The following is a 24,277-nucleotide window of genomic DNA, read 5'->3' as shown; positions in this document are numbered from 1 at the left end:
TTGTTCCTTCTTCTGATCACTGTTCAAACACTTTGGCACCCACTTCGCTAAAAGCTTGCGCATGTCTAGGATAGTGGTGATAATAAAGCCAAAACGCTCCCCTGGGATGTCAAGTATCTGGGCTACCTTTTTTGCGGGTATTCGACGGTCCTCAATAATCAGCTCATGGACAGCATGGCAGGTTGCCGGGTCAGTTGAGGTTGGGGGGCGCCCACTGCGGGGCTGATCTTTAACGGTGAAATGCCCAGTCTTGAAACAAGATATCCAGGTTTTGACAGTGCTGTAGGAAGGACACTTCTCCCCCAGTGTTTGTGACATCTCAGTGTGAATGTCCTTTGCTAACTTTCCCTGGAGAAACAAAAACTTTTATGACGTCCCAAAAGTCCAACGACGTGAAACTTGCTTGTGCCTCTGCCATCACAGCTTCTCACTAACAAAAAAAAAAAAAAAAAAAAAAAAACAGTTTTAAGAATTGCAAAGACCTGATATTTTCACAGTTGCATACTAAGATATTAGGCTGTCATGTGCCACCACACTCATTTTTCAATTTCATCTGGAAGGGGGCAAAGCCAGGAACTTCTCAGCACCCCCTCGTACTTTAATAATATATATTCACATACACAATACATAATTCATCTTTTTTTTAGATACTACAGTATACCCTTCCTACAATCAGATTAGATTTCTTTGGATCCTTTATAAACATACACTCTATACAATTGTTTCAAAGTAAGTGTCTATTAATTTCCTTAACATAAAATTAATTGGGAGAGATAGAGACAGAGATAGAGATCTATTTATCATCACAGTTTTAATTTATTATTTTGATTCAACAACAGATACCCAAATTGTCCAAATTGGCAGACAGTACAGCATTCTTCTCCCTTCATGATAAATGTTATTATGGGTTATTAAGCGCTGATGTCCTTTAAACCATTTAGCAACTGCAAGTTAGTAGTATTATACTAGCTATTATACTAGCTCACTGCTTGGCTGGTGAAACAAGTTAAATCCTTATAGTAACCACCAACTGTAGGCAAACTTTTTTTTAACTCCTTGTAAACAAAAATTGTACCTGGGAAAATGAGTGGTAGCAAGGTGGAAAGTTTGGTGCAGGGAGTTGGGTTATTGTAACTAGTGGGAGTGGTGGGGGCTCCTAGAGAAGGAAGGCCAGACCTGTGTTTGAGCACCTCAACATATTTGCAAAGTTATGTTAAGATGTGCAGGTGGCAGACTCAGTGGTGGCAACTCTAGATGTTACTGCTACCCGTAACAGCCGGGAGAGCAGCACATCTAGTAGTGGTGGGGAGGGAAACACAGGAAGGAAAAGACAATTGGTAGTCATAGGGGATTCTATGATCAGGAGGACGGATAGAATAGTTTGTCGTCCAGAACCCTTCAACCGAATGGTTTGCTATCTCCCTGGTGTCAGGGTTCGGCATGTGGTGGACTGAGTGGACAAAATACTGGGAGGGGCTGGACAGGACCCAGCTGTCTTGGTCCATGTTGGAACTAATGACAATATAGATGGAAGATGGAGGATTCTTAAAAATCAGTTTAAGGAACTAGGTTTCAAGTTGAAGAAAAGGACATCCAAGGTTATATTCTCTGGAATATTGCCTGTGCCATGCGCAACACAGGAAAGGCAGAGGGAGCTTAGACAGATAAACGCATGGCTTAAGTCCTGGTGTAATAGGCAAGGGTTTGGGTTCTTAAGAACACTGGGCTGACTTTTTAATGGGGTACAACCTGTATGCCAGAGATGGTTTGCACCTAAATCAAAGGGGGTTTCTGCTGTGCTAGGGGAAGGATTTAGGGGAATGGTGGAGGGATATTTAAACTAGGACATAGGTGGTGGGACAGTTAAAAAAAGGTGGCAGAAAGGTTAGTCAGGGGTCAGTCACTAGTGGAGTGTGGATTTGGGATAGTTGGGGGGGGGGGGGGAATTATGGATAATTGCAGGAAGCTACCCATGTTACAAACAAACATTGGATTGTGCGGTGCTAGATGTACTGAAAAACAAAAGGATTTGACAAACAATGATGGTAAAAGCAGCAATGGTTTAAAGAGCCTGTTCACCAATAATAGAAGTCTAGCAAACAAAGTAGGGGAGTTGGAAGCCTTAATGAGTGAAGAGGATTATGACTCAGTTGGTATAGCTGAATCCTGGCTTTGTTCTACGCATGGGCTGCAATATTCCCGGGTATACTCTCTTTCATAAAGATAGAGAAGTGATCTAAAAGTGAATGTGAAAGAACCTATGTGGCTCACAGCTGATGTTAAAAAAAAAACATAAGGAACAAGAAAAGGGCATTCCAAAAATACAAAAATGAAGGATCACCTTCATCATTTGAAAACTATAAAGAATATAACAAAAGATAAGGAGATAAAATGTGCAAAACTTCAAAATGAAAGACTGATTGCAAAGATAAGTAAGGCAAACCCCCAAATTTTTTTAAAACATATTAATAGCAAAAAAGATAAGATCTGAGCATGTAGGCCCCTTACAGGATGTTGCTGGGTTGGTAACTGGGGATAAAGAAATGGCTGATTTTCTAAACCCTTTTTTAGCTCTGTAAACACAAAGGAAAATGGCAGAGCTCAAGTCCAAATTCATAATAGCAATGTCACTGCCTTAAATGAGTCACAATGGCTCAGAACGGATATGTTTGAGAAACAGCTGGGAAAAATTAAGGTTGACAAAGCACCAGGACCTGATGGATTACATCCACGTGTCCTAAAATAGCTGAGCTCAGTTTTTTCAAAGCCATTATTTCTAATTTTTAGAGAATCTTTAGTCACTGGCAAGGTACCAATGGATTGGCATAAGACCAATGTGGTTCCTATCTTCAAAAAGGGAGCAAAGTCATTACCAGGTAACTACAGACTGGTTAGTTTATTGTCCATAGTTGGAAAGGTCCTATAGAGTTTGATAAAGAACCACATAGAGGAGTTTTTGCTAGAAAATAATATTATAAGTGATAGTCAGCATGGCTTCAAGAAAGACCGAAGTTGTCAGACAAATGTACTTTCTTTTATGAGGAAGTAAGTAAACAGGTAGACAGTGGAGTAGCAGTTGATATAGTGTACTTGGACTTTGCTAAAGCATTTGACACTGTACCCCACAGACGGTTAATATGGAAGCTAGGGTCCATAGGTTTAGAAAAGGCATTCTGTAAATGGATAGAAAACTGTCTTAAAGACCGCATCCAGAGAGTTGTAATTAATGATTCATACTCTGAATGGTCTAAGGTTATTAGTGGTGGACCCCAGGGTTCTGAGTAGAGTTTGGTATTAAAAGTACCATTTCCGTGTTTGCAGATGACACCAAACTATGTAATGGAATTAAGTCCATACAGGACGTTTATAATCTACAAGCAGACCTGGATGTACCGTTTGATTGGGCAGCCAAGTGGCAAATGACATTTAGTATAGATAAATGTAAAGTTATGCACTTGGGAGCCAACAACATGCATGCTTCATACTGTCTAGGGGAAATACACTTGGGGGAGTCAGAAATGAAAAAAGGATCTGGGGCTTCTGGTAGATCATAAACCAAATACCAGCATGCAATGCCAAGCTGCAATATCTAAAGCTAGCAAGGTACTTTCTTGTATTAAAAGAGGAATAGACTGCAGAGATCGAGACATAATCCTGCCCCTGTACAAAGCATTAGTCAGACCACATCTGGAATATGCAGTCCAGTTTTGGGTACCAGATCACAAAAAAGACATTGTGGAACTTGGAGAGAGTGCAGGGAAGGGCAACTAAACCAATAAAAGTATTGGAGGAAGTTCAACTTTGAGGAGAGATTAGCTGAACTGAATCTATTCTCCCTTGAGAAGAGACGTTTAAGGGGGCATATGATCACCCTGTATAAATATATAAACGGTCCATATAGAAAACCCTCTTCCCCATTATTCACTTTGAGATCATTACAAAGAACAAGAGGGCACTCTTTGCGTCTGGAGGAAAAGAAGTTTAGGCCCTGGATAAGGAAGGGATTCTTCACTGTAAGGTCTGTGAAAATGTGGAATCAGCTCTCTCAGGAAGTAGTTTTAGCAACTACTATAGTTTGCTTTAAGAAAAAGCTGGATGATTTTCTAGAAGCACAGATTATAACTGGGTATTAAGGATTTAAAGTAAAGATAACCGTGACTGTTGATCCAGGGAACATCACAATGCCTCATGGACTCGAGAATGAATTTTTTTCCCGTTGAAGCAAATTGTACCAAGGGTTTTTTGCCTTCCTCTGGACCAACTATGTTTATAGGGTTTTATATCTGGGATGTGTTTTTTCCCTAGTGGTTGAACTTGATGAACTTATGTCTTTTTCAACCTAACCTAGTATGTAACTATGTAACAGCCTTATAGTTTCAATGTAATTATTCCGATTCATGAATACTAAATAATATATTCCTCACTGTGATACAATATACTTAATAGTGATTCTTTTCCCCAATTTTTAGAGATCCTTGTTTGTCATCATAGGGATACCAAAATAAAGATATCCCCCTCCTACTTCCTATTTCAGTTACTACCTGTTCTCTACGCAAGTAAAAAGTTTATTTGTATGCCTATCGTTTTTGATTACTTATGCATCACCACAGCTATTTTTGATTGTTGCCTATTGTTGAATTCATGTAATCTATGTATTACACTACATAAACTGAAATGTAATTTTTGAGTACCCTAGATGTATACTCACAAAAATACCATTTTATTCATTTTTCAATTTACTACTTACTGTATTTTGTTTTATTTTGGCTTTTAAGGCGGCACTTAAAATGAAGTTAAAAAGATAATACTTCATTGTACTCCAATTCAATATAAAAATCCCTAATAATGGAATTTCATCAATTATACAATCAAAACATAAAAATATGTTGCTACATCTATAAAAATGCAGTTGATACTAAGGGAGGTACTTGGTTCTATAGTCCTCAATCTCCTTCCCCGATGCATTTCACCACTTTCAGCGTTTTGCGCCAATTTAGCCAGTCACGCAGTCCGTTGGAACAACTGGTAAGCATGACATGTGGAGCGCAAGATTTATCCTGGTCACTATGTGGACATCCGAAATATAATTTGTTCTGTGGTAATTTGACAATGTTGTGCTTTCATCGTGAATGAACCACACATGTAACAGAAACGGTCTTGGAACAATAAGGCAATTTCTAGGCATGATGGCAAATGAAATCAATCGCAGTTAGTGCGGTCCCTAACCTTAAAAAAGAAAATGGTCGTTAAATGTTGTAATGTGTTAAGGCTATTAATACCGAATTTCACACAATATATAATTAGCTGCATTGGAAAAACTAGACATGCTAGAAAAAAACTGAACACAGATTTGACATCTGCATCAAAAATACCACAGAGCCCACATAAAATTATATCTAATGAAAATAATATGTTGACCTATAATATATTATAATAATAATATATTTTGGTCTCTAACATCCCCTGAGGAAGCCTAAGGGCGAAACGCATCGGGTACTTGAGACAAGTTATTCCTACAGTTTGACACCCGTGTAACCTTGGAAACACTGTATTAGTAGTAGAAACTTTATTAGGTTTTTCTAGTTCATGCTTCTTTGAATATATTTTAGCATAGTAGGTCTATGTTATCAATAGGGCTACTTTGATTATAAAATAAAATGTACTTACCCTATGTCTATGCCTTCTAAAAGCCTGCCTTTTCCTCTAGCAAGAGCTATGATGTTTTCCCTGGCACAAAGAGGTCCTCGGTGTATAATACAATGAAACTCAATGACTTGATTTTTTTTTTCTTCAATAAAGAATTGTATGAAACCTGAAGTTGCCCCCACCATAGAAGGTGCCCCATCACTGATAAGTGACACCACTTTCTGGTCTTATGAAGCCTCCATAACAGCATTGTAGATATCTATGCCTTGTGTTCTTTCAAGCAAGGACACCAGTTTCATCAGCTCCTCTCTCATGATGTCAGCAACAGCATAATGCACAACTACTGCTAGCCTTGCATGATATTTTATATCTGTGCTTTCATCCAAGCACATAGAGTAACAGGCTGCCTTTTGTAAATCAGTGGTGAGTTGCTGACTAACATCACATCACATTCTGCTAAGTGGCATCTCAGAGATGTGTTGAATAATTTTATCCTTGTTTGGGAAATCATGAAAAATGATAATATCCCCATCAGAGAGGGGCTTACAAAGTTTTGCTATGCACAGTGAAATTTGAAAACTGGCAGATGTCAGATGATTTGTTCTAGAAAAATACTTGTAAAAACTGAGATACTGGGAATGAGATTTCCTCATTTTCCCTTCAAGAAACTGTTTTTTTTCAGTTTCACCAAGTTTGGCAACACTTTTGTGATTGGTGTCAAGTGCCGTCTGACTTTTGATGTGGCAAACACTTTCATTACACAGAATGCATAACACTTTTCCATTACGTTCAATCACTTTAAATGACTCTGTCCAGGGCCTCATGGAATGATCTGCCACTATCTGTTTTTGCTGTAATCAAAAAATGTAGCACCCAATAAAAATCTAACCCTATACCCAAAAATAGTTAACACTATTAGTTAACATAGTTCTCCCCAGCCCCTTTCTAGTGGGCGGTGGGCCCAGTTGGCGTTCCTTCCCCACCCGGCTCTTATTAGCAGCTCTAATCCTCTGAACTGACAACTGAGAGACTGCTCCATTCTCAGCTGTCATCCATTCAGAGGAGGGGGAAACAGCATAACGCAGCTAGGATGAGATCGGGACACAGACTGCCCCTCCCCCATCTGATGGCTCATGTGTAAAAATGTATCCACCCGAGTGGGCATGTGTAATGACATCATCGGGAGCTTAATAGCTGTGTGTGTGAACGCTGCATGTCATATTCAGCAGCCTTACAGCTCACTGTGTACAAACTTTCATATTTTCCTTGAGAAAGTGCCTAAGAAACACCTACTTTTACCTACTTACTGACATGATAATCCCTGTATAAACATTTTCAAGCATTTCACCGCTTGCTGAATCTCTGCATTATCTTGCCACAATACAAAGCAAGTGCCTAAGGAATACAATTCTACCTACTTACTGACATGATAATCCCTGTATGAACATTTTATCAACTATCTACAATCACTTAACGCAGCTCACAGACCTCCTGAGGAAGCCGCCAGACGAAACACGTCAGGATACATTACCGCTTTATAATCACATATTCTGATTGAGTCAGGGATACCATTGTCTAGCATGTAGGTCCAATACCCCACTGCAACTTATCGGGAACAAACCTAGTAACTTTATGTACCTCATACATTACCTATTTCAAACGTGTTTTATTTGATGTTTAATATAATTCACCTATTAATTTTAGAATTTGCCTAAAAAACACCAGCTTTCTATTTTCTTTATTTGTGCATTTCAATATTCACTGAATCAACAATCTACAGCAGTGATTCGCAGCTGAAGTACCTTTCGAATTTGTTAACCACCAGCGCAAGATGGCAATGCTCTACTGACCACTAGCTTTTGGCTTGATCTAAAGAAGGCATCTGAGTGCATTCATACAAGCTCTCATTTTCCTAGGTAGGTGAGGTTGGTTCCCCCTGACATTCCCAGTACCATGAGTGCTATTTCTGTCCTGTCCTCTCATATAGGACACACACACAGGCCATATAGTTGAACCCTGCACACCAACCTATCCCAGCACTCCGAGCATTACAAAGGTCATGTGATGTCAGGTGAACGCAACCTTCTGCTATGCAATGACGTTGTAACCTTTAGTGTACTGGACGCACAGAACAGATGTCAATAAGTGTGGATGTCATTCATGCAATGTACAGCAATCGCTCTCTGACAAAACTAATTCATAACCCAACACCAGCAGTGAGCTCCAACCTGATCCAGGGGCGGGATCACAGCCTGAGCTCTCCGCTCTAGTAACCCATGATGGCCATTTCATCCAGAAATTTGTCCAATCCCCTCATAAAGCATCTGGGCTAAGTGCCATCACCACCAGTCAGAATTACCACCTTCATACCACCTTATAGGGCTTTTAACCGTTCCCTGCTCTGTGCAAGACTATGTAAAATATATATATTGCCTGGGCATAGACTAAATACAGGTAGTCCCCGGGTTAAGGACATCCGACATACAAACGCCTCCTAGATACGAACAAGCTTCCCTGCTCGCTCCTGTGCACAACGGAGGCTTGAAGGGGGGAAGGGCCGTTTGCATGACTTGCAGAGGATATCTTTTGCTAAACACAGATGAGGTTGTGGGTGATCTTAGGGGGGTGAGCACTTTCTGCAGGCTAATGTAACTTTTTAATGACCAAGACAAACTCTGCAGCTTTTACATTCAACAGTCACTTACCTTAAGTGGACGAAAATCTATCAGAAATACAACTGCAGCTAAGGTAGCCTGTTCTTCAGCTTAGTTTATACTGTACTTCCTATAACTACGACAGAGAAAAACAAAATCCCCCTCCATGTCTGCCTACCCCCTCCCTCAATTTCCTCTCCCTCTGTACTTTCACACTTTCAATTCTGGATCAGGACACATCAGCTTCAAGACACATCACCTGCCTCCCCTCCCCACAGCCTGGTATTCTGATAACTGATGACTCACAGAGAAAGGAAAATCTGCAGCCAGCATGGGCTGACACAGCCAATGAATAGCCAGCCGAGGCTATATATATATAAATTAGGGTTCAGCCAAATCCTGTTAAAATAATGCAATGGCAGCTACATTTCTAATTAACTAGGAATAAAGTACTTACTTTTTGGGTATCAATATCCTGTCTAATAGCCATCATGTCTTTGTTAATCACTTCTTTATGATTTTCACAGTCATTAAGACGCATTAATATTTCTTGAAGCTCAGTTTCTTTTTGCTGTAAATAAATGAGATGGAAAAGTAGCCAAACAACTTTTACATTTATTTTATGTAATTAAAAAACACTGAAGTACCTCTTTGAATTCTTCCCTTCCGTCAGTGATATACTTCTCTATATCTTTCACATACAAGCTGGTCTTTTTAACTTTTTCTTTAATATCATTTAGCTGCAGAGAAAAGCAAGATAAAACAATTTATAAAAGACAGAAAGAAAAGAAATTAGAAAGAGAAGCCACAACAGCAACTTTGACCCACAAAGATTACAAGAGTAATCCACTATCACTGGTGTACCTGGGTTATCTAGCAAACCAGGAATGGTTTTGGTCCAGGATTAAAAGCATTTGCCAACTAAATAAAAAAAATGCATTCAAGGTTTCCTGGCTCACCCAGGTTTGCCAGCGATAGTCTATCTTCCCCAGTCTTGGATAGCCAAATCCTAAATAGGACAAATAGTGCAAATGATTTTTTCATTGGGATAATATTGTTTGCATCACTACAGAGAGACAACTGCTTTCACACAAAGTGCAAAGGTCCTTCTCTGATGCTCAATGCTTGCTCGTAGGTAAAAAGTTGAGGCTGTTTTATAAAGAATAAAAACTGTAAGGATGTAACAGCACAAATTGTGTCTCAGACTCTTGCACGTGCAATCTTGGGCATCCAACTGGTAAGTACAGTGAAATATTTTCACTAATTTTGCTAAATAAAAGTCAGAATGATTTGCATCTCATTGTGTTAACTTCCTATATGAATGTCTCCCACTGCTTAAGCATATTTAACCTGCAAGTACAATTAGGATATAACAATATGAATGTCAGATTCACCATTTCTTGTCTTGCTGTGTAGCTGGAGTCTTTCCTTTGTAGTATTTCTTTCTTCTCCTGCTGAAGTTTCTCTATTGTGTTTTCCAGGGGGAAAACTTGGTCTCGAGCTTCCTGAAAGTAAATATTTTAAACAGTAAATAAATAAATATTTTAAAAAGTAAATTATTTTGCATAGTATAAGCAAAAATTACAGGTTACTGTGAAGGAACAACACAACTTAAAATTAAAAATACCCTGCATTAAAAACATTTTCACAATAATCTTCCCATAAGACTAAATGTGCAATTAAAATATTTCATGCATGTGATTTACCTGACAAAGCCTCTCATATTTAAACATCAAGGCATCCTGAGACTGCTGCTGGTTGCTGACATCTTGTATGTGATGTCAGTAGCTACAGCTGACTTTGAGCTGTCAAGTGACACTCTATAATATTCCCCTTCTCTTTACCCTAACATGCTGCATAAAAGGACAATGAAGGGAGAAGGGCAAGAGTTTAGTCAACTCAGATTCACCAACCACTTTATCAGGTAAACCATCCATCTGCTTTGTTTAGGTAAATGTCTAATTAGCAAATTACATGGTAACACAATACATTTAGGCATGGAGACGTTGTCAAAATGACCTTTGAATGTTCAAATCAAGCCTCACAAAGCCCAGTTTGATTTATGTGACTTTGAACTTGTATAGACATATTAATCCAAAAAGGTAAAATAGTAAATTTATTACTCAGGATTTTAAATATCTTAAAATTCTGTATGAATTATTAAAAGAAAATAGATTAGACAACCAAGAAGCAATCCTACCCACCAGAGACATTCAATATCCAACATTCCCATAAGACACCACAAATAAACTTTCTACCCTACAATTTCAAATTTTCCCCATATTCAAACCTTTACTAACATTGTCACAAAAGAAATTAAAGAGAGAGCCCCAAACACAAACAAAATATCTGAAAACATTTTCCCTACTCTCCAAAAAGCTTTAGGTAATCTTAGAAATAACGGAAATATTACAACAAAACACTCAGACAAATGCGCTACAAAATCCTACATAACCCCGACTGGTACAAGGGAATCACAGTGAAGGTCATTGATACCTTTTATGCTCAATACTATGACATTTTAAACAATGCCCACACTCTGGGAATTATTGATTTAAACATTAAATTAAACATTATCTCTACACAAAACACCCCATCACCCCAACATCTTATTCCCTTCCAAAAGTTCATAAAAACCTTCAAAACCCTTCTTGGACATCCCATAATGTCAGGGATTGGTTCAATTTCTTTTAATGTGAATGAACTAGTGGACTTTTATTTAAGAACATTAGTAACAAACTTACCATCGAATTTAAAAGATACGATTGAACTACTTAGATTCATTCACTTTAAATTTAACACTTCCCCCCAATTTGCTTCTAGTCACCATAGACGTGAAAGCACTTTATTGCAGCATCCCACATACAACCGGTCTAATTGTCATACAAAAACACCTATATCGTCAATTCCCTTCCAATACAGCCTTTAACAAATTTATGATATTTGTACTTGAATATATTTTCACAAAAAATATATTCATATTCAACAACCAATTCTATCTCTAAATACAGGGTGTGGCCATGGGCACACGATGTGCCCCCTTCTATGCCAACCTTTATTTAGGTGACTGGGACGAGAATCTGTTTCAAAATCCAAATTTACCTCGTAAAACAATATATAAGCAGTTGGAAAGCTAAATGAATTGTATCATTATATGGACAGGTTCTGAACCCATAGTTCTCCTGAGCCCGTATTCCGCCCGGCACATTTTCAGCAGCTCTGAACGGACACCGGAGAGGCTGCTCTGCTCTCTCTGTTCGCCGCTGATAAGATCTGATATAGCCGATTAGAGCTGGGCAGAGTGAGGAGAGGACAGCACAGCTATGAGATCAGGACACAGGCTGTCCCTCCCCCTTTCATAGCTGTGCCGAATGTTTTGAAAAAAAAAAAAAAGAAAAAAGAAACATCGTACACACAATGCCTCCGCCCAGTGGGCATGTGTAATGACGTCATCAGAGCAGCGAGTATAAATGCAGCATGTCACATTCCTCAGCCTTACATCTCTCTGTGTATAAACCTTCATATCCCCTAAACTGTATGCCATAATGACTTGTAATTTTCAGGGTGCACAGGGAACACTTAAAGTTAGCAATAGTCACAATTTCTGCACCCCAGCTTTTACAAATTTCATGATATGGGGATCAGAATTGGAAAATTCTAAACCCCAATTGGGGTTGCAGTATTAGAAGAAAGTGCGCCTGGGAGCCCTAAATCAAAAATGCAAATTGGGGACCCCCAGGGCCACTTACGTAGAAATGTGCATTGTGGAAGGGCCCCTAAATTTATACTTATCTCTCACAAATCTATACCTGTCATACTATGTTACTCCATCTGCTTCTCTTCTTTCAACCCCAATTTCCCTAGAATGGTGGGGTGTACAGAGCCTAAAATGTAGGTGCGGAGGGGCGTTGTGGCGTCAATTTTCGATAACCCCCCTCCCCACACTAAAATTTCATTACTTTGGCAAACGCACTGCCCTGTTACACATTATTGCCCATTTCTAACACTGGAACCCCAATTTCTCTGCAATGGGTAGAAAACTTAAAAAGTGTGGGGAACATCTGTGGATAACACCCCCCTAAACTTTTATCACAATGGCATCATTAGAACAAAAAAATCTTTGCCCATCAAATCGAAATTGGGGTTTAGGTACTGGTAGGCTACAGTCATGGGTAACAGGGCAGCGTGTTTTGATGGGCAATCTTTATGTAATGATGCTATGGAGATGAAATTTTGGGGGGTGTTAGCCACAACTGTCCCCCACTTGCACCTATGATTCTGTTTACCCGCACCTCTTTGTTCTAAAGAAATTGGGATTTAAGGTAGGGAAGCGGACAATTTGATGGGCAGAGGTTTTTATGTTCTAATGATGCCATGCTAATTAAATTTTAGGGGTTTATACATCTGTCCCCACTTGCACCTACATTTTTAGTTTCCTGCACTTCCCCATTCCAGATAAATTGGGATTCAAAGAACAGAAGCAGAAAGGGCAGCATAGTATAACAGTTATAGTTTGGTGAAAGGTGGGTAAAATATTTAGGGGGGCACCCCAATGCTTCTTACTATGTAAGTGGCTTTAATTTGCATATTCCATTTTGGACTCCTAGGTGCACTTTCTTACAAAACAGCAACCCAAATCTTCCTATTTCACAAGTTTTTAAACTCATGATCCCCATATTTTAAAATTCTTGAAATTAAAAAAAAGAAATGTTGGTTATCAGTAGTCCCCTGTATACCCTAAAAATTTTAGGTAATTACAACCAACAATTTAAGAGATATAAAGGTTTGAACACAATGAGTTGTTAGGCTGCAGAACAGGACAAGCAGACTTTACACACACAGCTATCACACTGCGAGTAGATAAATCGATCTGTTGTCTGTCCTACCCCCATCTGCGATCACATGCATGATGCTCTTTGTGTTACCTAGGTATAGCACTAGGAGGTGACATCTGAAGTTAGGCTGAATTTACACTGGCAGTAAGGTTGCATTTGCTGCATTTACCTCTCACATTCCTCTCGCCAGGAACCAATGCTGCTTGAAAAACTGCTAGCCCTGAAAAGCCCAGCACTTACCGCCTGTTACCAATCCCAGGTGCCCAGCAGTTATCACGGTTACCAATCCCAGGTGCACGGAGTAGTCACTCAGGAGGGGCATTTTTTACTGCCAATGTGAACTAAGCCCAATTTGTTAAGCCACGTTGATTACAATATTACACTACTACAAGGTATTACACTATTAAAACATGGAACTCTAGGGAGTTGGATTAAAATACACAGCACTGGACTGTTGAGGTATAATACAAAAAAAAATGCAAAAAAATTGTACATTTTAACAAGCCAGGCATTAGAAAGTTGGAACAAAGTATAGGGGGCAGGTAGAACACTGACACAATAGCAGGGGTTTCTGAATTCGTATGGCATAAATAACTAGGAGCTCCAAATTAGCTGTTTCTAGCCCTGCCCACTTTTTTTTTACCACACGGCTACAGTTTCCCCCCACCCGGCTGAAAAAAAATTCTAGGGAGAACACTGTGAGCCCTTATTTAAAGAGTTATTTTCAGGAATTCAAAATAACACCTATAACCTTAAATTTACCATGCAATACAATAAAAAAAAAGTATCCTTTTTGGACACATACATAAGAATAACACCACCAGGCCAGGTCAGTACGACCTTATTTAGGAAAGAAACAGCCGGTAACACAATTCTCCATGCGCCTATTGCGCACCCTACACCCCTAAAAAATAGCATTCCACTAAGTTAATATTTAAGGCTCAGGAGGAACTGCACAGACGACTGCGACTTCGGGATAGACTTTTAGCCAGAAGATAAAGCCATAAGCTTTTGAAAAAAAGCCTACAACAAGGCAAAAATCTCCAAACATCAGGAAATAATATGTCCAAAAAAAATATCCATACCAGATGAGAAAGTTGAGTGATGACTACATTCAACAAACAACATTTGCGACTATCTAATCTATGATCCAAACACGGACACATACTGTTAGCGGATCCAAATACTGCAAAATTTTTATAAAAAAAAAAAAAAACACAAGCATTACCTTTAGAAAGTCTCCCTCATTAAAAGACTCTCTGGTTTCTAGCCATTTTTCAATCAAGGCAACACCAATTTTGAAACCCTCACCAGGCACAAATGTAGAAAATGTCCACAATGTCGTTGGATAACCAACGAAAAGCAAATCACCCTACTTCCCAATAAAACCCAATACAAAATAAAACACGTGGATCGCTCATCAACCGGAATTATCTACCTCATCACATGTAAATGTTTGCTCACTGTTTGGCTTGTGAAACAAGTGTATTTTTAATCAAATGGTGTTGGAAAAAACAGGAGTTTGAAAACAAAAGGAGTTAAATCCTTATAGTAACCACAAACTGTAAGTAAACTTTTATAACTTCTTGTAAACAAAAATTGTAACTAGGAAAATGGGTGGTCGCAAGGTGGAAAGTTTGGTTCAGTGCACAGTCTTTCATATGTGTGCAAAAATGGAGCAACAGCTCCTGGGGGGAATATCGATGTGACAAATGTGAGCAAGTCGCCTTTCTGGTATCTCGCATTGGAGAGCTGGAGAAGCACATTGCAACACTGAAATCACTGGATCACCTTGAGAGGGGTCTCCTGCTCACTGAGCAGGCAGGTATTGGCTTAGATGTGGACGGTGGAGAGGTTAATCAGGATGAGCATGTGGGAGTTGGGTTATTGTAACTAGTGGGAGTGGTAGGGGCCCCCAGAAAAGGAAGACCATCCCTGTGTTTGAGCACCCCAACATGTTTGCAAAGGTATGTGAAGATGTGCAGGAGGCAGACCCAGGGTGGCAACTCTGGATGTTACTGTTACCCCTAACAGCCGGGAGAGCAGCACATCTAGTAGTGGTTGGGAGGGAAACGCAGGAAAGAAAAAAACAATTGGTAGTCATAGGGGATTCTATGATCAGGAGGACGGATAGAATAGTTTGTCGCCCAGATCCCTTCAACTGAATGGTTGGCTGTCTCCCTGGTGCCAGGGTTCAGCATGTGGTGGACCGAGTTGACAAACTACTAGGAGGGGCTGGACAGGACCCAGCTTGTCTTGGTCCATGTTGGAACCAATGACAATATAGATGGAAGATGGAGGATTCTTAAAAATCAGTTTAAGGAACTAAGTTTTAAGTAGAAGAAAAGGACCTCCGTGGTTATATTTTCTGGAATATTGCCTGTGCCATGCGCAACACAAGAAAGGCAGAGGGAGCTTAGGCAGCTAAATGCATGGCTTAACTCCGTGTAGAAGGGAAAGGTTTGGGTTCATGGAGCACTGGGCTGACTTTTCATTGGGGTACAACCTGTATGCCAGAGATGGTTTGCACCTAAATCAAAGGGGGTCTGCTGTGCTAGGTGAAAGATTTAGGGGAATGGTGGAGAGATATTTAAACTAGGACAGAGGGGGGTGGGACAGTCAAATAGGGTGGCAGAAAGGTTAGGAAGGGTTCAGACTGGATTGGGGAAAGTTAGGGGGAGGATTATGGATAATTGTAAGGAGCTTCCCATGTTACAAACAAACATTGGATTGTGCGATACTATTAGTACTCAAAAAACAAAAGGATTTGGCAAACAATGATGGTGAAAGCAGCAAAGGTTTAAAGAGCCTGTACACCAATGCTAGAAGTCTAGCAAACAAGATAGGGGAGTTGGAAGCCTTAATGAGTGTGGAAAATTATGACTCAGTTGGTATTGCTGAATACTGGATTTGTTCTTGCACACTTTTGTAAAGACAGAGTCAAACGAAAGGGTGGTGGTGTCTATCTGTGAGAAGTGATCTAAAAGTGAATGTGAAAAAAGAAACTGCAGATGGAACAAGCGATGAGGTTGAGGCATGGGTGGAGTTGAATAACATAAAATGTTTGGAGTCTGCTATAGGCCCCCAGTGCTAAGGAAGAAATAGAAAATATACTACTGGCACATATAGAAAAAGCAGCAAAAAGTGGTGTTTTAATCATGGGAGATTTCAACTACCCTGACTGGAATATTGACTCTACAGGAACAGCAAAAGGGAGGAAATTTGTGAATTTATTACAAGAAAATGTTATAGTACAGTTTATAGAAGCCCCAACTAGAAATGATACTCTGCTGGACCTAGTTCTTTCCAACAATGCAGAGCTTGTAACAAATGTGGAAACAAAAGAGAATTTGGGTAGCAGTGACCATATTATGATTTCATTTAATGTAAGCTGTAAACAGGAAGCAAAAACAGGAAAGATAGAAACATTTTATTTTAAGAGAGCAAACTTTCCATTTTCAAGGGCGGCTCCCTGTGACAAAAAACAGAAATGGGAATGTTTCAAGTCTGTTCTCCAAAAGCAAACTGAAAAATATATTCCAATGGGTAATAGGTTTAGGAGGCTTAAATTAAAACCTGTCTTTTATTTTAAGTTTTAAATCAGATGTGGCTCACAGCTGATGTTAAAAAAGCCATAAGGAACAAGAAAAGGGCATTCCAAAAATATAAAAATAAAGCATCACCTTCATCATTTGAAACCTAAAAGAATATAACATAAGATGTAAAAAGGAGATAAAATGTGCAAAATTTCAACATGAAAGACAGATTGCAAAGGAACGGAAGGCAAACCCCAAAAAAATGTTCAAATATACTAAAAGAGAAAAAAGATCAGATCTAAGCATGTAGGCCCCTCAAAGGATGTCGCTGGATTGGTAACTGGGAATAAAGACAAGGCAGATTTACTAAACACTTTTTTTTAGCTCTGTGTACACGAAGGAAAATGGCAGAGCTCAAGTCCAAATTCATAATAGCAATGTCAATGCCTTAAATCACAATGGTTCAGAATTGATATGATTGAGAAACAGCTGGGAAAAATTAAGGTTGACAAAGTACCAGGACCTAATGGGATTACATCCAAAGAGCTGGGCTCAGTTATTTCAAAGCCATTATTTCTAAATTTGAGAGACTCTTTAGTCACTGGCAAGGAACAAATGGATTGGCGTAAGGCCAATGTGGTTCCTATCTTCAAAAAGGGAGCAAAGTCATTACCAGGTAACTACAGATCCATTAGTTTAATGTCCATAGTTGGAAAGGTCTTAGAGAGTTTGATAAAGAACCACATAGAGGAGTTTCTGCTAGAAAATATTATTATAAGTGATAGTCAGCATGGCTTCAAGAAAGACAGAAGTTGTCAAACAAATTTACTCTTTTTATGGGGAAGTAAGTAAACAGGTGGACAGTGGAATAGCAGTTGATATAGTGTACTTGGACTTTGCTAAAGCATTTGACACTGTACCCCACAGACGGTTAATATGCAAGTTGGGGTCGATAGGTTTAGAAAACTCAACCTGTAAATGGATAGAGAACTGGCTTAAAGATTGCATCCAGAGACTTGTAATTAATAATTTATACTCTGAATGGTCTAAGGTTATTAGTGGTGTTGGGACTTTTATTGTTTAACATCTTTATAAATGATATAGAGTTTGAGATTAAAAGTACCATTTCTGTGTTTGCAGATGACACCAAACTATGTAATGGAGTTAAGTTCATACAGGATGTCTATATTCTACAAGCAGATCTGGATGTACTGTTTGATTGGGCAGCCAAGTGGCAAATGACATTTAATATAGATAAATGTAAAATATGCACTTGGGAGCCAACAACATGCATTCTTCATACTGTCTAGGGGGAATACACTTGGGGGAGTCAGAAATGGAAAAGGATCTGGAGGTTCTGGTAGATCATAGATTTAATAACTGCATGCAATGACAAGTTGCAATATCTAAAGCTACTAAAGTTCTTTCTTGTATTATCCTGCCCCTGTACAAAGCATTGGTCAGACCACATCTGGAATATGCAGTCGAATTTTGGGCACCAGTTCACAAAAAGGACATTGTAGAATTGGAGGAAGTCAGAGAAGGGCACCTAAATTAATAAAAGGAATGGAGGAGCTCAGCTATGAGGAGAGATTAGCTGAATTGAATCTATTCTCCCTTGAGAAGAGACTTTTAAGGGGGGATATGATCACCCTGTAATATAAACGGTCCATATAGAGAACTCTTTTCCCCATTATTCACTTTGAGATCCTTACAAAGAACAAGAGGGCGTCTGGAGGTAAAGAAGTTTAAGCTCCGGATAAGGAAGGGATTCTTCACTGTAAAGTCTGTGAAAATGTAGAATCAATTCTCTCAGGAAGTAGTTTCAGCAACTACTATAGATTGCTTTAAGAAAAAGCTGGATGTTTTTCTAGAAGCACAGAATATAACTGTGTATTAGGGCTTTAAAGTAAAAATACAGTGACTGTTGATCCAGGGAACATCCGATTGCCTCATGGAATCAGAAAGGAATTTTTTTTTTCCTCTGTTGAAGCAAATTTTACCAGGGTTTTTTTTTGTCTTCCTCTAGACCAACTTTGTCTTATAGGGTTTTATATCTGGGATATGTTTATTTCCCTAGTGGTTGAACTTAAGACCATCATGTCTTTTTTCAACTAACCTACTATTTAACATGTAAATGTGGTAGCTATTATGTCGGCAAGAACAAAAGAGCCTTTTTGCAAACACCTTCATGAGCATATGTACACAATCACTACAGGAAAAATATTGACACCAATTAGCCACCATGTTGGCACATTGCACAACTTTGATAGTGACAGTATCTCCTTCACAGCCTTTGAACAAGTTTCATCTAACCCTTGTGGCGGTGACATTGACAAAACATTACTACATTTAGGAAAGGCAGCACACACATCAAGCCACTGCAACTACAATCCAGCCTCATCCACCAGATCTGGAGACTTACATAGGCTGGTTAATATTTTGAGCTTCAGCAGTATTCTCTTTTTCCTTATTTGGGATCCATATTGATCCATAACAGGATCCCCGAGTGGCCATATTGACACATGGCACTATTCAACCTAAACAGCTCCTCAATCCAACTTCATCCACTCCATCCAAAGAAGGATTAGGATCCTATATTTCTGGAGACTTCTTCCACTCCTCCTGGGACCCATATTGCCTAATAAAAGGTACTTTATATCTATTTACTTTTATTAGTCAGAGATCCTCTCAATTATACAAAGGCTGTGATATCTAAGCTGGGAAGTGGCTGCACACAGTTTTTTTTTCTCTTTTCCACACTTTCTATACTATAGGCTTTCCTAATTATTGGACTCTGGCTGAAGCATCTAACCCGAGTACCAGCTATATGCTGTATTTTCCTCTCTGTGACGTGCCCGTTCTATGCTGTGCTCCACTCATTACTGGCCTCACTTCAGTAGGCACTACAACACACCTGAACCGAGGATTTTAATATTCAACTGTAATTGCCAGGACCACTCCTTAGTGCTTACCAATCACCTCTCCTTAGTGCTTACCAATCCTCTTCGAGTTTTACTGCTTCATGCCTATTCACATTATTGACATCCTGGATAATATTACACAATAACATTTCTGCATCTTTTGCATACTAATTGTGTTCTGATAAGGACCATACCCTGAGAGTGTTTCTTTAAGACTCTAGAAGACATCATTATGTGCAGTTAATTCCGCGGGAAGTGAGGCTTCACCACTGCTGAGCTTTACATATGGGTGTATAAGCAAATATAAAAAACGGAGAGATATCTTCCATTACTACTCCAGAAACCTGACTTTTATCTGCCATGGGAAAAGGAAAACCCAATAGCCAATCCTCCCAAAAACGGGTAATAGGGAACATTTCTGGTTGCTCCAAAACACCCTGGCCCTAGTGGGACTGGCCCTAACACCAGGTTTACCACCGCTCAAACTGCCATTTACTGGTCTGGAACCACCTGACTTTACACAAGACGACTCATCTTCTACTTTTTCTTCCCTGCTGGGTGAAGACAAGGAACCTTCATGTCCCCCAAGCCCTCGACAAACCTCCATAGACTCCTCAGGTATATGGGACAGGGACACGTATTTAAGATCACCATCTACCAAAGCAGACTTTGAATCGTACCTTATATGCATCCAAAACTCTTTCCGCTCCGAACTAGCCGCACTGCCAAATCTGACCTCGGCTCTAGAATAGAGGAGGTGGAACGAACAACTGAAGATCTTCGTACGCACATACAAAACCACACACCATTCTGTATTGCTTCCACAACTCCTATATTAGCAGGATGACCTGGAGAACCGGAGCCGTCCTAACAACATAAGGATTCGAGGGCTTCCGGAATCGGTTGAACCAAAGGACGTCCATGAAGCTGCAACCTCTCTGTTTAATGCGCTTCTTCAAAAGCCAAGGGACAATGTTATAGAAATTGATCCTATTCACTGCACTCTTGGCCCAAAAAGTCAAGACCTAGACAGACCCAGAGACGTGATTTGTCGAGTTCACTCTTACCACCTTAAAGAACCTATCATGCATGAGACCAGATCACAGAAAGAGTATACCTTTAATAATCGCCCTATATTGTTCCTGACTGACCTCTCTCGCAACACCTTAGCACTCCGCCGACCATTAAAGCCACTGTTACATCGTCAACTGGGAGACTTAGCTACTTTTCTGGCAATATTTGAAGTACCCCAAGTTAATCTTCCGGATTGGCCTACACGGCTTTGATTTCTCTGGCGAACTCTGAATGGCAGCAAGTACAGAAGAAGTCTAACAGAGACCAGATGCAATGTTCTTCACAGGCTCCGCCGTGATCACGGACTAGACTACAGGGGTTTTAGCATACCCCTGGCGTAAAAGGACCGGCTATCGCCTTCTACAGAAGGTCTGGGTCGATGACCCAGTGAGGTATTTTTGTATTGGTCTTTATATTTGATACTGCCTTGAAATTTGTTTGCAATGATTCTAGTTTAGGAAAACAAATTGTTTTAAAGAAGCTAATTTATGTTTGTACTCTCCCTCATACAGCTAGAATTAGCCTAATCACCCAATGCCTATATTTGCACATAATCATAGGCCTGGCCCGGTTAGTGGGAGCTTCGCCCCGACCACCTGAGCTACCCCTTACAAGGGAATTTGGGCAGTTGATGTGCGATTACTGTTATTGATTATCTTATATTGACTTTTTATATATTTTTCCAACTTTTTGTCTTATTCCACTGTTTTATTCCCCTGCTCCTCCCCTATTTCACCTCCTCCTAAGCCCTTACCCCCTGCACTTGGGAGTAACTAAACCATCAGTGTGCCTTGAAAGCTTTTGAATATCCTCCACAATGGGCCCAAAGTAGTTACACATAATGTTAAAGGGTTGAATACCCCTGAAAAGTGCTGCACAATATTGGCTGAACTACACAGATTAAAAACACAAATAGCCTTCATACAGGAAACCCATTTTTTAATTACAAGATTCCGAGGTTAGGTAACAAGAGATACCCTATAGTAAATCATAGTTGCACTGATCATCTAAATCCAAAGGGGTTAGTTTTCTGTGGGCCTCCTGTTACATGGCATTTTAAGGCCTAAATGAGCTTTCAGGAAGGTTCCTATTTGTTAAAGGGAATCTAGAAGGCTCTAAAGTTACATTGGCATCTATATATCTTCCTAACACCGGTCAGGCTTCTTTTCTAAACAAGACCCTCTAGAAACTAGAAAAGTTTCAAGAGGGCATCTTGATCTTAAGAGGGGACTTTAATGTCACACCAGACTGGACTCTGGACACCTCCCATAGCGGTCACAACCACTCTCCCCCTCGTAACAATAGTCAATTTTGAAAGTCCTATCTCAACATAGGCTCCTCGATATATGGCGAATTTTACAACCTCAGGATAAAGATTACACATTCTTTTCTTACCCCCCATAGCTCATATTCAAGGATTGACCATTTACACAGGATACAGTCTTGTTCTATTGGCTCAATAACTTTATCAGACCATGCTCTGGTATCCATTTCTATAGAGTTATCTTATCACTGCCCTAAATCCTGGAACTGGAGCCTAAACTAATCTCTCCTCCAAGATGCAGCTGTCTTAGCTGTCTAATTCTGAGCGATCTCATTAATTCCAAACCAATGATACCTCTGAAAGCAACCCCCTCTTACTCTAGGAGGCTCACAAAGTGGTGATACGTGGTATATTTTATAAACATGGGACTAGACTCAAAAGGGAACGCCAGAGGGAGATAGGGGACATCCTCAATCGAATTGCAAACCTAGAAACTTCTCACAAATCTTCCCTAGATAATACAGTGGACAAAGAACTCCGAGTTCTCCGTGAGAAACTTTCACTACTCTGTCTTGACAGGGACAGTTTGCACTTGCTAAATGCACGAGGATGTTTTACGAACACGGCAACAAAAGTGGCCGCATACTAGCCAATGCTCTCCGTGTACAAAAAACTTGCTTGTTTATCCTGTTTCTCACGAACAACTGTGGACATAAAATTTGCCATACTAAAGATATAGCAGAATCCTTTCGCCAATGCTACTCGACACTATACAACATTTCAAGACCATCTTCCCTTTCGGCGACAGGAGAGAGGGTGCAAGCTATCCGAAAATATTTCTTAGAATGCAAAATGCCCTCTCTTTCTGTGCCCAAGAGGGAGATGCTAGAGGCGCCTATTTCAGCTGAGGAACTTACCCCAGCCATAAGAGACAGTCCCACTGGTAAAACTCTCGGGACAGATGGCCTACCTTTATCATACTATAAACATTTTCAGGATCTTTTAGCGTCTCACTTTCTTGCAGCATATAACCATATTACTGAAGGTGGTCAGTTCTCCCTGGACTTCCTACGGGCTACCATCACGGTCATACCCAAAGAAGGTAAAGATCCCTCGTGTGCGAGTTATCGTCCTATCTCCCTCAATCAAACTCTTTACAAAAATTCTTGCTTCCAGACTGATTAAGGTCATGCATAATCTTATCCATTTCGATCAAGTTGGTTTCATGCCCAGTAGGGGGGGCAAGAGACAACAGGACCAGAGTACTGAATTGGATATACCATGCCACATCCAAACACATTCCGCTCATGGTATTATCCACAGATGCTGAAAAGGCCTTTGATCGGGTAGATTGGCTTTACATGGACTATAACCTTCTATCTACACATAGGCCTAGGCCCCCGAATGCTCTCATGGATAAAGGCTATTTACTCTGAACCCACTGTCAGGGTTAGAGTGAATGGACTGATTTCGAACCCACTGTCCATTTCTAATAGCACGAGACAGGGTTGTCCTTTATAACTTTTAATTTTTATTTTGTCCCTGGAGCCACTCCTACGTAAAATCCACCCCTCCTCCTCTAGGGCTTAGACATGGGGTGTTCGGTCCAGAAAGTGGCAGATTACGCCGATGACTTATTGTTTGCCATAACCAATCCTATCATCTCCTTGCCTACTATCATGACAATCCTGACTGAATTTAACTACATGTAAAATTTCAAAATTAATTCCTCCAAATCAGCAGCCTTGGATATACCGCTCTAAAACGCAGTCCGCTCCCACCTTCAAGAACCATTCGCTTTTCGCTGGGAACCCCATGCAATTACATATTTAGGCACGAAAATTCCCAAAACACTCTGAAATATATGAACGGAATTTATTATTATTATTAAATAGGATTTATATAGCGCCAACATATTACGCATCGCTGTACATTAAATCGGGATTGCAAATGACAGACTAATACAGACAGTGATACAGGAGGAGAGGACCCTGCCCCGAAGAGCTTACAATCTAGTAGGTGGGGGAATTTCACACACAATAGGATAGAATTATCTCCCATTACTTTTTATGGTGAATAGTGACTTAAGCTACGTACACACTTCCAATTATTATCGTCGGAAAACGAACGACGAACGTTCCTGCACGATATATATGAACGATCGTATAGCACCGACCCTGCACAGAGAGGTAACGACACGATCGTTCGTAGATATTGTACACACAATAGATACGATCGTTTAAGCGATAGAGGAACTATGTGCACGACAGGAAAGTGAACGGACGTTCGTTCATCACGCATGCTCTGACCATGGACGATCAACGAACGACCGTACACACGAACG

General features: G+C 39.9%; 1 protein-coding gene across 2 annotated transcripts in view; it reads right to left on the bottom strand.

The window, feature by feature from the left end:
* Nucleotides 1-24,277, bottom strand: part of RAD50 (RAD50 double strand break repair protein) — a 107,713-nt gene that overhangs the window by 25,695 nt on the left and 57,741 nt on the right. For both annotated transcript variants that reach the window (XM_072400852.1, XM_072400853.1), the window contains 3 exons: nucleotides 9,695-9,805; nucleotides 8,948-9,040; nucleotides 8,758-8,871 (listed from right to left, as the gene is read on the bottom strand). In XM_072400852.1, the coding sequence (XP_072256953.1) occupies nucleotides 8,758-8,871; nucleotides 8,948-9,040; nucleotides 9,695-9,805 (318 nt within the window). The remainder of the gene's footprint in view (nucleotides 1-8,757; nucleotides 8,872-8,947; nucleotides 9,041-9,694; nucleotides 9,806-24,277) is intronic.

Source organism: Pyxicephalus adspersus, chromosome 2, assembly GCF_032062135.1.
Source record: "Pyxicephalus adspersus chromosome 2, UCB_Pads_2.0, whole genome shotgun sequence".
In the NCBI taxonomy this organism is placed as follows: domain Eukaryota; kingdom Metazoa; phylum Chordata; class Amphibia; order Anura; family Pyxicephalidae; genus Pyxicephalus; species Pyxicephalus adspersus.
This window is presented reverse-complemented; position numbering and strand designations above follow the sequence as displayed.